General features: G+C 36.7%; 1 protein-coding gene and 1 pseudogene across 1 annotated transcript in view; both read left to right on the top strand.

The window, feature by feature from the left end:
* The window catches only part of Wdr64 (WD repeat domain 64), a 146,137-nt gene that overhangs the window by 67,973 nt on the left and 64,956 nt on the right, over positions 1-13,208 (top strand). Inside the window, exon 11 of the mRNA XM_004853474.3 lies at positions 10,496-10,622. Within this exon, the coding sequence (XP_004853531.1) occupies positions 10,496-10,622 (127 nt within the window). The remainder of the gene's footprint in view (positions 1-10,495; positions 10,623-13,208) is intronic.
* On the top strand, positions 4,476-6,852 carry LOC147823078 (DNA damage-regulated autophagy modulator protein 2 pseudogene; annotated as a pseudogene).

Here is a 13,208-nt window from a genome sequence, read left to right as displayed (position 1 = left end):
ATCATGTTCCTGAGTTCCTCTATCTTTTTTTATCTGTGTCCTCTCTAGATTTATTAGTCATGTCTTGCACTATGGACACAGTCTCTGCTGTAATCTGAGTAATTATTTCTGATTTCATTTTTTCCAGATCCTCTTTTGTTGCCAGTTCAGGGAGTCCAGGTGGTTGAGTATCAGATTGTTCCATCTCGTTTCCCTTTGGGGTTGCTTTAGGTGATCTGAAAGTCTGGTTTTGAGACTTGTTTAAGTGTCTTTTCATTTCAAAGGTGATGTGTGTGTGTGTGTGTGTGTGTGTGTGTGTGTGTGTGTATGTGTGCTGTTGCCCTTGAGGCTCACCTTCTGGGTCCTGGGCGCAGCTCTGCTTCTTGGTATGGCAGCCTGGAAGGTTCACTTCCTCTGCACTGGGGGCAACTGAACTCCTCAGCACTGGGGGCAGTTGTACAGCGGCCCAGAAGGTTCAACTCTTCTGCGCTGGGGGCAGCTCTGCTCCTTGGTACTGGGGGCAGTGGTATGGAGGCCCAGAAGGTTCACCTCCTCTGTGCTGGGTAAAAGTTAATCTTTAAGAGATATGTTTATGTCTTCATCTTATTTGCCAATTATTACACAGAAAAAAATGTGAAAACAATATAATAAAATTAATAAGTTTAGTTTCATTGCTAAAAACTTTTTATTAAGTTACTTATAAGAACTTAATAAATTCAATGAATTTTCTACAAATGCATTTGGCACTGAATTTTCTACAAGATAATTTTAAATGCCTGCCACTTGTGCCATATATCTATCTGTGTATCTATCTATCTTTTCAAATATACCATTTGTCCATAGCACTGTATTAACTCTCAAGGGAGTTTCATAATTTCAAATACCCTCAGTTTCTTCCCTTCTAGAATCATGTAAGCCATTGAATGACCCTCATTGAATTCATTTAGGGACTAAAAATTTCATTAACCTCTTGTAGCCATTGGGTGAAATTAGGAAGGTAAGTCAAATCCCAGCTTCCCTAGACAAAACAGCAAAATTGTGAATTCTCTGTGTCCTTTGCTTTATTAAATGATGCTGCTATTCTAATGATTTTACCTAAAGATAAATGCTTAAAATTCAATTTTCATCCTGGCACTATTTTCATATTTTCACGCAAATATTTCTTACAGTACATTATAGCTTTATGTTATAACTATATCCTGCCTAGACTTTAATCTATCAAAAACAATAATAGTGCTTTTATTGATCATTTCACCTACAACACCTAGCACAGACTTCCATATTATTTGATGTGCAATGAATTTTGTATGTCTTGTTAGTGTTGCATTTTTTGTACTTGGATGTACCCTTTTATGTATCTGAAACCAGCTCCTAAAACTCAGATATTCTAAAAAAAAAATGAAATAAAAACTAAAATCTTTAAAATGTTGCCAAAAATATCAGATATTCTACTCTGGTCATTCTATAATAAACATTCATCAAGAAAAAGGGGGGAAATGTTTTATTAATGCATTTGGACAATAGTAATCGGCATGAACTTTGCAAGAAGAAAAGCCAGAAAAAAATGGATGAGTCAAAATAATCCTCATTCCTAGCATGCACATGTGTATAGTTTTCAAACTTCTGCTTCATCATTATTTATTAATTATTCCCCATGAAAGGCTGGGCAAAGCTTTCTCTTTCCTCTTCTTTGATATTGTGTGACTAATTGCTTTAGTTCCCATTTACCCCTCGAAGCTTAGCCTCATAACTGAATATTTTCACATTGGAGGGAAAAAACTCGTTCATTCCGAGTTTATTTGAAAATCAGCATTATTATTTTTACTACTAATAGATGGTGATTTTCTGTAATTTAAGTTCACTCATACATATGCAATATTTAATTTACAACTTATAGGTATTGCATTCTGCCACCCAGGGTTTCACTAGTAGAAGTCACCTGTCTTTGATTTTTTCGCTATGGCAAATTAGTCTCCTTCTGAAATGTTTTGACCTTACTTTCTTCCTCAGTCCCATCAGGGATGACCTGGGTTCATGTTGTTGTGCCAAACATTGAGGCACTAATTCCTAACACATGAACACTGTCAACCCCTGGCTGAAATGGATGAAATAAGATAATGAGCATCCATATAACCTCATTTATATCATTACTCTCTTTTCTCCCCAAGTCACTAACATATTATGGCCACCTCAAAATAAAGTAAATGAATTATGCTTCTGAAACAGTCCATTTATTAACTGATGTATTCAAGCAGAAAATTATTAAGGATATATGCAGTGCTGAGCCACTATAAAGTCCTACTGGCCCAAGACAGAATAAGCAAGTGAACAGATTAAAAACCAATTTACCTGGGTCGGGGATTTCACTCAGTGGTTTCACCACCTGCTGTGCAAGCGGAAGGACCCAAGTTCAATCCCCGGTACCAATAAAAAGAAAAACCAATTTACCAACCACACACTAAAGAGAGTACATAAGACACTGGGGAAACAGAGTTCAGTAAGGTGTCGTTCTTCCTTCAAGCAACTTCTAGTCTAGAAGAGAAGCCTCCTGAGCAAGTCACTGTATAATAATCACTAATTACTATTAAAATACAAAGGTATTATGGGAATCTAGAGAAGGACATCTAAAGTGATCAGCTGACCAGTAGATTTTGTCTAGAGGAAATTAATGTTTATTCATTTTTTGTTAATTTTATGCAAGTACAATGTTTTATATATTAGTATATGTGTGTCTCTAATATATTTTGATTTTTCATATTTTATATAAAATTCTACAACATATCTTGAAATTGATTGATATTCTGTGTAACTCATTTATTTATTTATTTGTTTATTTATTTACTAATTTATTTTATGTCCCTGGAAATTGAACCTAGAGCCTCCCACATGCTAGATAAATATTCTGTCACTGAGCTGCACCCCTAGCCTCTACTTCACATTTGTTTTAACTCATATATATGAGTATTTGAGACTTTCTTTAAAAAGACCCTTTGTATTTTTGAGATTATTGCTTTGGTGTAACAGAGATTTTGTTTTAATTTAGTCAGTCAATCTTTTATGGCTCATGATTTTTGTGCTTATTTACAAAATTCTTTCCAACTCTTAAGTTCATAAGGATGCCATCCTTTTTGTTTGTCTAATTATAGTTACCTTTTCATGTTTCTCTCTCGCTCTCTGTCTCTCTCCCTCTCTCTCTCTCTCTCTCTCTCTCTCTCTCTCTCTCTACTCTTTCTCTCTCCCTCTCTCTCTCCCTCACTCCTCCCAATCTACATTGTCCTCTATCTGGCCCCTTGGCCCCAGTCCCTGAAAAACAAACATGGGGAGATCTAATCTCTGACCCAGAGATTTCTATGCTTTAATTCCTGGTCAGAGGCAGTGACCTCCCATCCTCAATGCCCCCATATTTTTCACCAAGGTATACACCTCTAGCCAAAAGCAGAGCATAGCCCTGGTGCTCCTCAGCCTCCCCTCTCTGGCTGACTAGGAGACCTGTTGTGGCTCTGCTGTGGGGCAGAGAGCCCTCAGTGCTTCCAGTTCTGTCTGTTCTGCCTCCACTGTTCTGCTCCACCCAGCAGCCAGATCTCTAGATTCAGTCCATCCCTTGCTTTGTGCTTCTTTACTATTTGGCCCTGTCCATCTGTCTGTCTGTCTCTAAATCTTGCTTCTGAGACTTGGTATTTCCTTTTTCTTTCTCTTTTTTATATATTCACTGAGTTTGGAGAAATAGCCCCTTGAGGCATGAACTTCTAGTACTCTTTTGGCCCAAACCCTAACTCTTTCTCTATACAGAAAATTATAAGAAAGAGTAGGAATTAGCTAGATGGGGAAAGCTGTTAAGAGAAATGACACATGAGAGAAAGAGTTTGTGTGAATGCACAGAGATGGGAAAAGAAAGAGCAGAACTGGAAGCACTTTTTTATGACAGTAACCAGAAGGGTAAAAAGGGTTACTGTCATAATAAAAACCACTCTGAGGATGATGAAACATGATGCCATTCATCATGAGAAAGCTCTTTGTGCCTCCCAAAGAACTGACCACCAAAGAAGAGAAATAAGAGAAAAAGAAAATAGAATTACTCTCTACAAGACACCCCAGACTTCAAATGCATTCATATCAATTCAGTGAGACAAAGGGTGCTGATGTCATTATGTCCATTGTCAAAACAAGAAAACCGAGACTTAAGAAGTTTAAGGGGTAGACTAGAACCAAAACCCTCTTTTGCTCATTCTCTTGTGACTTATTCAGAGTGTACACACACACACACACAGCAAACAGACTATTAACCATGGGTGTATTTCAGCCAAAACAATAAAATCAGAAACAGCTGGAATAGAGATAAATTTCTTTGGCACTCCTTGATCTCACTTTTATCTCTTCCACTCATCTCTTATTCTAGGTTCTGAACTCAAAATCATATTCACTTACTCTATGATACAAAAGACTGAAAAGATTCAGTGTTCTACCTACTCTCCCAAAATTGGCATTTCAAAAAATAGGACAAAGGAAATAAATTCCATTTGTACAAGTTCTAAATAATAGTAGCCTGTCAGGAGCCATTCTGCACAATTTTGAGGAAAAATCATTTCACAATTAAATTATGATTAGGCCTAGTCTTCTTGTCTACAGGCCAACTATGACGTGCCAAAACATAACTCCATTTTTGCCTCTGGCACAGCTGAGACCTCAAAAGTCCCATGAAGCTGTGACACTCAAGGGCAAGATTATATCAGCTGAAGACATCCTGGTTCCTTGAGAATGGAATAGTAAGAGAAAGGTTTTACTTGGGGAGGGACAAATTCCTTATCAGTTTAACTCATCCCACCTGCTGTTATAAGAACATCTTTGCTCATCTTACCATCCTAATCAACATAAGCTCCTCATTGACCTAAGATCCTTATCAGCATAAGATCCTTCTCAAATTAGGATTATCACCACCCTCCGAGACATCTGATACTCACTCTGATTATAAAATCCTCATTGTCCTAGAAGTACCACCACCCTTTGAGTCATATTTTACTCCCTATGAACCCAGTAAATAGTGATAAGCTCAGGGTGCCTTCATCTTTGCTTCCCAGAGCAGCATTGATCAGGCCCACAACCCAGCTTCTTTTCTAAGTCTCATGACCTGTCTTTATTCTTTAATTCACCTTGTGTTGTCATGGCTCACAGGAGACCATGTCCCACTGCAGGATTTCTGGTCACATCCCCTCTCCCTGTTCCCTACAGTAGCCTGCAAAGGGTATATTTCTAATCAAAGGCTCCTTACCAGTGTTCCCTAAATCATATGACTCAGCATCTTTGTGTTCTTACGTATGGACCAATCTACCTTAACAATAGTGAAGATTTCAATTCACTTAATTCAACTATAAGAGTTTCAAATTAGAAGTCAATATTTCTATTGACAAAAACTACAACCTAGAGGACAGGCAAAGCCAGCCGGAATTTATAAATGGCCCAGGTTTGAACAGTTTTGAAGACTGAAATTTTGTGAACTTGTAAAACAGGAGCTGGGAATGTAATGATGAATAAAACAATTGTTTCCTGCTATAAAGACTAGTGAGAAAGATAAAACCGAATAAGCAAGTGACCAGTAAGCGTGATGAGTGTTCTGGTTAAAGGAGTACAGGGTGCTGCTGGAAAAAGCAGAGACACTCAGCAGGAGCCAGAAAGAGTATGGACTTGAAAAGTGTATAGAAATTAAGTGAAAGACCTGTTTGAAATGTGGTTTCAGCAAGGCCTCAATTTCCTTCCTATAGCCCTTGTAATTTGGACAGTTGCTACTTTCACATTCTCATACGTTATTGCAATAACACTCCACCATGTTGACCCTGCTTTGCCTTATATCAGTGACACTGGAACGATAGCTCCAGAAAAGTCCTTGTTTGGGGCAATGCTAAATATCACTGCATGTTTATGCCTTGCTACCATTTATGTTCATTATAAGCAAGTTCATGCCCTGAATCCTGAAGAGAACCTTATCATCAAATTAAACAAGGCTGGCTTTGTACTTGGAATATTGAGCTGTTTAGGAGCTTCTCTTGTGGCAAATTTCCAGAAAACAGCCCTTTTTGTTGTATATGTCAGTGGAAGTGTGCCCATTTTTGGTATGAGCTCATTTTATATGCTTGTTCAGACCATCCTTTCCTACCTAATGCAGCCCAAAACTCACGGTAAAAAAATGTTCTGGATCAAACTGCTATTGTTTATCTGGTGTGGAGTAAGTGTATTTCGCATGTTAACTTGCTCATCAGTTTTGTACAGTGGTGACTTTGGCACAGATATAGTACAAAAACTTCACTGGAACCCTGAGGAGAAAGGTTATGTGCTTCATATGGTCACTACTGCAGCAGAATGGTCTATGTCGTTTTCCTTCTTTGGTTTATTCTTGACTTACATTCGTGATTTTCAGAAAATTTCTTTACGTGTGGAAGCCAATTTACATGGAATAAGCCTTCTGTGACACTGCTCCTTGCCCTCTTATCAATGAACGAACACAACTACTTTCCAGAGAATTTTAATGAAAGGATAAAAGGTTCCTTTGATGTTTATGATTCTTAGGGAAAGGGGAAAAGTTCACAAACACTGCTTATTACACTCTGAAATTTTCCACCAGTTAATCAAGGCTGTGACACTGATGCATATTGATAATCAGGAAACATAAAGCCACTTGATAGTTATTTTAAAGGATATCATTTAAAAATATTTATGCCTATACTTTTTATCCTAGAAAATAAAACCAAAGGACTACACATTGTAATTTTTTTCTACTTTAAGAGAAACAATCTGAAGTGTACCAAGCAGTCTGTATATCCCACCCTTTCACAATTTATAAGTCATTGTTAAAGCATGTTTTCATAGGAATGCTTTCATAAAAGATAGTTTCTATTACCCCCCCAAGAAAACTACAACCTAGAGTTTTATATGTAGCTCTGTAAATAGTTATCCATTAATTCAACAAATATAGTCTTTGACTTACAGTGGTTCACCATATGATTTTTAAACTCTATGATCCATACAAACAATCTGATCTTCATTTTCTGTATAGTACTCAACCACTTTATTATAAAATAGAGTTTTTATTAAATTATTTTGCCAAAATGTATGCTAATGTTCATTTTCTGAGCACGTTAAGGTAAGCTAGGCTAAGCTGTAATGTTTAGTAAGATAAGAGCAGTAAATGTATTCTTTTACTTAATATTTTCTACTTACAATAGGTTTTTTGGGACATAACCCCATTGTAAGTTCAAGAACATTTGTATTCAAATTTAAATAGATTAATAGCCTTGTTGCTTTGCTTCCTTCAGTTCACCATGAACTGTTGCCTCTCTGCCATGTGCCATCCTACCTTGGAGCCAGCCAACTATGGACTGAAACCTCTATTAACTAATTTCCACATTGATGAATCAAGAGTGGAAATTTTGAAAAGATGCAAGCAGAAAAAAGAAATTAAACCAGCTCACAAAGCTCAGCCTCCAGCAGAGAGGGAGCAAATGCTGACTGAAGAGCAAGGATGTGCTTGACCACACCCATAGACAGAAGAGCTTCCAGAGCTACTATTTGCCCATGGTGACACAGGAAGAAATAGAAGAGCCAGTGTCTGAAGTCTGTGCCCAGAACTTTCCATTCTGCTCCTGCAGACCTTTCAAACATTGTGGAGGCCACAGAGAAATCTAGGGACAGCTCCTCTGTTCTCTTCCAAGTCTTAAAAATTCTGTGCAGGGCCCTCAGGTAGCTAAAACATGATCTGGAACTAACTCCTGAGGCCAGCAGGTCCATTTAGCATTTCCCTTCATTGAGTCTTTTCTCCAAGTACATGAAATAGATGGGCCACATTCCTATTATGTGGACACATTGCCTGGTGTCAAGGATTGTGCCTGCTCCTCTCTCTGGTCATTTTCCTTCTCACCTGAGCAAAGAAGGGCATGCATGCAGGGAATCCCACTGTTACTTCACCAGAAAACTGCTAACTGCTCTGACGCGGTGTGTACACTGAAGGGCTCCTCAGGAGGAGCCAGCCATGAAGACAGCCTCTTTGAGAGGAAGCTGAGTCTACATGAAGCCATTTAAAGACTCTGCGAACAGAATCAATATGGTTAAAATGTCCACATTAGCCAAAACAGTCTATGGCTTTAATTCAGTCTCTATCAAAATTTCAATGGCATTTCTCACAGAAATAAAAAGGAATCCTAAAATTCATATGGAACTATATAAAAGATTTGGAATAATGAAAGCAATTTTGAGTAAGAGCAACAACGATGGAGGCATTATACTACCTGATTTTAAATTATATTACCAACCTAATCAAAATAGTGTGGTATTAGCATAATAACAGGCAAGAGAACAGAATAGAAAGTTCAGAAAAAATTCACATGTATACAGTCAACTACTATTTGACAAAGATGTGAAGAATAGAAGAATACACACTGGGGAAAGGATAGTCTCTCTGCTTTTTTTTTTTTTTGGTACCAGGAATTGAACTCAAGACCTTGCGCTTGCAAGGCAGGCACAGTACCACTGAGCTAAATCCCTGGCCCAAGATAGTCTCTTCAATAAATGAGAAAACTGGATACCCATGTGTAAAAAAAAATGAATTGAATCCTTATATCATATACAAAAATCAACTGAGAATAGATTAAAAATTTAAATGTAAGACCTGGAACCATCTGATTCCTAGAAGAAAACGTGGGAAAGCTCCATTGCATTGGTTTCAGTAATGATTTTTTTAGATATGACAAAAGCAAATATGAAATAAACAAGATGATATTAAACTAAAAAGTATCTGCACAAAAAGGAAAATACAAAATGAAATACAACTGATAGAATGAGAGAGAATATTTGCATCCATATACCTGGATAAAGGGATAATACCTAAAATATATAAGGAACTTATGTAACCCAGGAAAAAGCAAGTAACTCAATATAAAAAGACTTAAATAGATATATTTTCCAAAGAAAGACATATAAATGGCCAACAGGTGTACATGCAAAAGTACTTACCATCACTCATCATCAAGACAATGCAAATCTAAACCACCTCACACATGTTAGAATCATGGTTACCAGTCATGTGTGGTGGCACACACCTTGTAATCCCAGGACTTAGAAGCCTGAGGCAGGAGCATCACCACAAGTTCAAGGCCAGCCTGAATTACATAGCAAGACCCTGTCTCAAAAAAACAAACAAAAAAAGAATCATAGTTACTAAAGATAAATGTTGAGGAGGAAACAGAAAGGGAACCTTGTTCATTGTTGGCAGGAATGCAAATTAGTACAGTATTGAAATTTCTCAAATTAAAAATAGAACCACCATATGATCCAGAAATCCTACTTGTGGTTATTCATCTAAATGAAATCAAATCACTGTCTTGAAGATATCTGCACACTCATGATCATTACAGTATTATCTACAATGGCCAGAATATAGAACAACAACCTAAGTGTCCATCGATAGATGAATAAAGAAAATGTTGTGTACAGTATAGACAATGGAATATTATTCATCCTTTAAAACAGAAGGAAATCCTGACATTTGCAGCAACATGGATAAGCATGGAAGGCATTATCCTGTGTGAAATTATCCTGTGTGAAATAAGCCAGGCACAGAAAGAGAAATACTACATAATTTCACTACATAAGAGAAATAGAGTAGAAATGTTGTTACTGGCTGGGTGTTTGGGAAAGAAGAAGATATTGGTTAAAGTTTGCAAACTATAAACTTGCAGTTACAAGATGAATAAATTCTGGAGACTTAATGTACAGTATGTGACATTACACTTGAAATTTGATAAGAGTAGATCTTAAGTATTCTCACCATGAAAAAATAACTATGAGGTAATAGATGTATTCATTTTAAAAATAAATAGATTAATGATTATTACAATACTAAAATATTTAGGGCTGATGCATGAGTAGGAAATGTAATCCGTGAAATTCAGTCACACTATGACTTGCTAAAAAACTGTAAAAAGAAGACTAAGACCAGTTATTTTAGGTGAAATAATGTAAACTTGACCTAACTTTGCTGAATTTGTGCATTGTTGTTCTTTCTATCACCTGTTATCAACTCAAGTAGTATTTGAATTATTACAAAGGAGAGCTCTAATAACCCATTTCCCTATATTTTTACTATCCATCCTTAAAAATTGCTTTCTATAGTTCTTTCATGTTTGGACAAGGAGAGAGGGATGTTCTTCAAAATCTCAGTAAGATATTCCCATCTTTTATTATTCCTCTGAATTATTAAATAATAACAAATACTGATTCCCATTCCCTTCTATGAATATAGAAAAATCCAATTCCTAAAGGTAGATCTTAAAGCAAAGCTTTGATCACTGGTGCTGTATCCCTGTCATGTTAATGAATAAAACCAAAGTTTAGCAAATGTGTGCTCATGATATGAACCATACGTTGCTACAAATTTAGAAGAGCATACTTCAGACTTTGAAAATGTTTCACCTAAAATTCTTGAGAAAGGTAAAGTATAAACAGTGGTGAACTCTGTGCTCCACTCCCCCAGGTTTTCAGAGTGTGGGACATACAGACTCTTTCCCTGTTACAAGTATTCCACGACACCCAGGGAGGGCCAGGAGACATGCAGATTTATTCTATGGTATATGATACCAACCACGGCATGCTTATTACAGGTACGTGCACACAAATAATGGTAAACCAAACTCATGTCTTGGTTTTTAACCTTTTTTAAATTAGCACTTAAGCATGTTCAGGGAGGGGGGCAGGAAGGAGTCATTGCAAACCATGATTCAGCACCCCAGTAGGTCTTCCTTTCAATTCCATGCGTTCTTATCACTCTGTGGCCAGATGGATGAAACAATGAAACATGTAAACGCACTTTTCTGGAAATAACAGGTCAGTTCTCTATGTTCTTGAACTTAGGAATATACAGCTCAAGAATGCACAGTAAAGGTGAATCTAGATGCTATGTCTAGGACAAATCAGCTCTTACTCCCCTCTCTGAATGTGATCCTATCTTAGGTGACGGCCCCAGCATAAGCCCCTTTTCTGCAGCAAGGCAATCAGCCCCATGCATTCTGCTCATGAGTCTGTTATAAGAATACAGACCCTCTCAATTGCTTTTACTTCTGTCTAGACAAAGAGCAAGGGAGAGAGAGGATAAAACTCAAGATGACAGATCTCCAGTGCTGATGCCAACAGATTTTCTTTTTTTTTTTTTTCTGTTGGGTATTTGCCTTGAACATTCTTCACATGCTTACCCTTAAGCTTTAGAAGAAAAATGAATGATATTAATAGTAGTTCCTCTTCTGTAACACTCAGCCAAAATTGCATTTCCTATGCATATTCCCACTGACCACCTGCTCTGAGTTACCGTGGGATTAATTAAGGAAGGGAAACACTTGGTGCTATCTCTGGTGGAGAATAGAATTATTTTTAGCTTTTGTGTTGGTACTTTTTCCTGGATTAAGAGGGAGCTAGCATTTTGTGCTTGAGTTGTAACCACCGAGCCTCCTCTACAAGACCTTCTCTAAAAAGAATATATGAATGACTACAAGAAAACCTTTTTCCTCTTAGTGCCTCAGCTAGCATGTTTGACTACTTGGTTCAACATTTCTATCCCATTTAACATATCCCAAAGTAACTAAGGACTCAAATATCAAGACAAAAGAAGAAAACAGAAAAAAGGAATAATATTCCCAATTGTATATAATTTTTTTTTGGTGCCAGGGATCGAACTCAGGACCTTTTGCTTGCGAGGCAGGTGGCAGAACCACTGAGCTAAATCCCCAGCCCCCACTTGTCTATAATTCTGGGAATATTTCTGTCTGCAAAACTATAGAGCTCTGAGTATTGCTTACCCATTGAAATTACATACACTGACTATAACCATCAACTTGATATTAGAATTCCATGAAGTTTATTAATTCATGATTTGATTCAAATGAAGCACCTTTATATAATATTCTTCTAAACCATACCAACAGCAGCACCACATGCTAGAAATGCTTTGCAGAAAATGCTGTTATTGTGACTGTTAAATTTACTACTTTTATTTAGACAACAATCATTTGTAATTTTTTACTTTTTACTTTTCATTTTATCACCTAACCACCTTATGAGGCAGCAATTATTAATTTTATAAATTTTTTAATTTTATTAATTTAAAAATTTTATAAATGGAAAAACTGGATCTCAAACTAGTAGAAGATAGAAATATTGAGCTGGGATTCAATCTCAGAGCTTCTGACACCTGATCCACATTTATTCTCTATGCCACATCATTCCCACACCTGCCAAAAAAGAAAAGAGAAAATTGTCACTTACCCATAAGCATACCTAGCTCTGTTTATGTCCATTCTGAATAGTTAGTTGCTGTCAGCATAATGTTAAACATCTATCAAGAATCTCCCAAGTGTGGTTTGTTTATTTGAGTACCATATGCCTCTCACAATTCCATACTGAGATATCTGAATTGAGAAATATTACCAGAAGAACCATCTCAGTCCTTCTTTACACATAAACAGATTTTATCATAAAATTTAAACACCTTAGGAAAGTGTTTAGCAACTCCTGCTAGAAGTTTCAAAGTTAAAATTTCTTTGAAGAGATTTGAGAAACCCAATGCATAGTTGGCTGCTGGTAACTTGATCTCCACAACAATAAAAATAGGGAAGATCTGTTATTTTTATTTGAACTACCAGAATACTTGGAGGTTATTATCAGTACTTCTAGACATGACACTAAAATAGAACACATAATCAGTTGATTTTGGAAATTAATACTTGTAGTTTATACTACAACTGTAAAACAAAACCAAATGCCCTTAGAAAAAAATGCAAGAATGCCTGATCTCCAGCTCACTGACTACATCTGTCATGTGGGGATTTGGAAATTAATTTTACTTAATTTTGATGTTGCAGTGATTGGCTTACAATCATTCTCATTCATTATATTTAATAAAATCATAATCACATAGTACTTTATAATTTGTTGGTTGAAAAATGCTCTCTAACAATAAATTTCAGTCACCAAATAGAAGCTCCCCACGAGCAGAAAGCTGACCATAACCGTCATTGCTATGAACCAGATGGAGAGGCATAAGGGAGCACAATAAAGAAGGGGAAAAGTAGACCCTAAAATGTAGGATGTTGGGATCACTAAAATAATGAAGTCCAAAATGAATGTTTCTTCTTTGGCTAAATCACATTTGCTTTATTTGTCCAAACCGTTTTAGAGTAAGTGAATGTATGGTCGCC

This window comes from Heterocephalus glaber, unplaced genomic scaffold, assembly GCF_053883595.1.
Source record: "Heterocephalus glaber isolate CG9 unplaced genomic scaffold, H.glaber_assembly_v1.0 deba00001600, whole genome shotgun sequence".
Classification (NCBI taxonomy): domain Eukaryota; kingdom Metazoa; phylum Chordata; class Mammalia; order Rodentia; family Bathyergidae; genus Heterocephalus; species Heterocephalus glaber.
The sequence above is the reverse complement of the archived record's forward strand: the minus strand, read 5'-3'. Positions and strand labels throughout refer to the sequence as shown.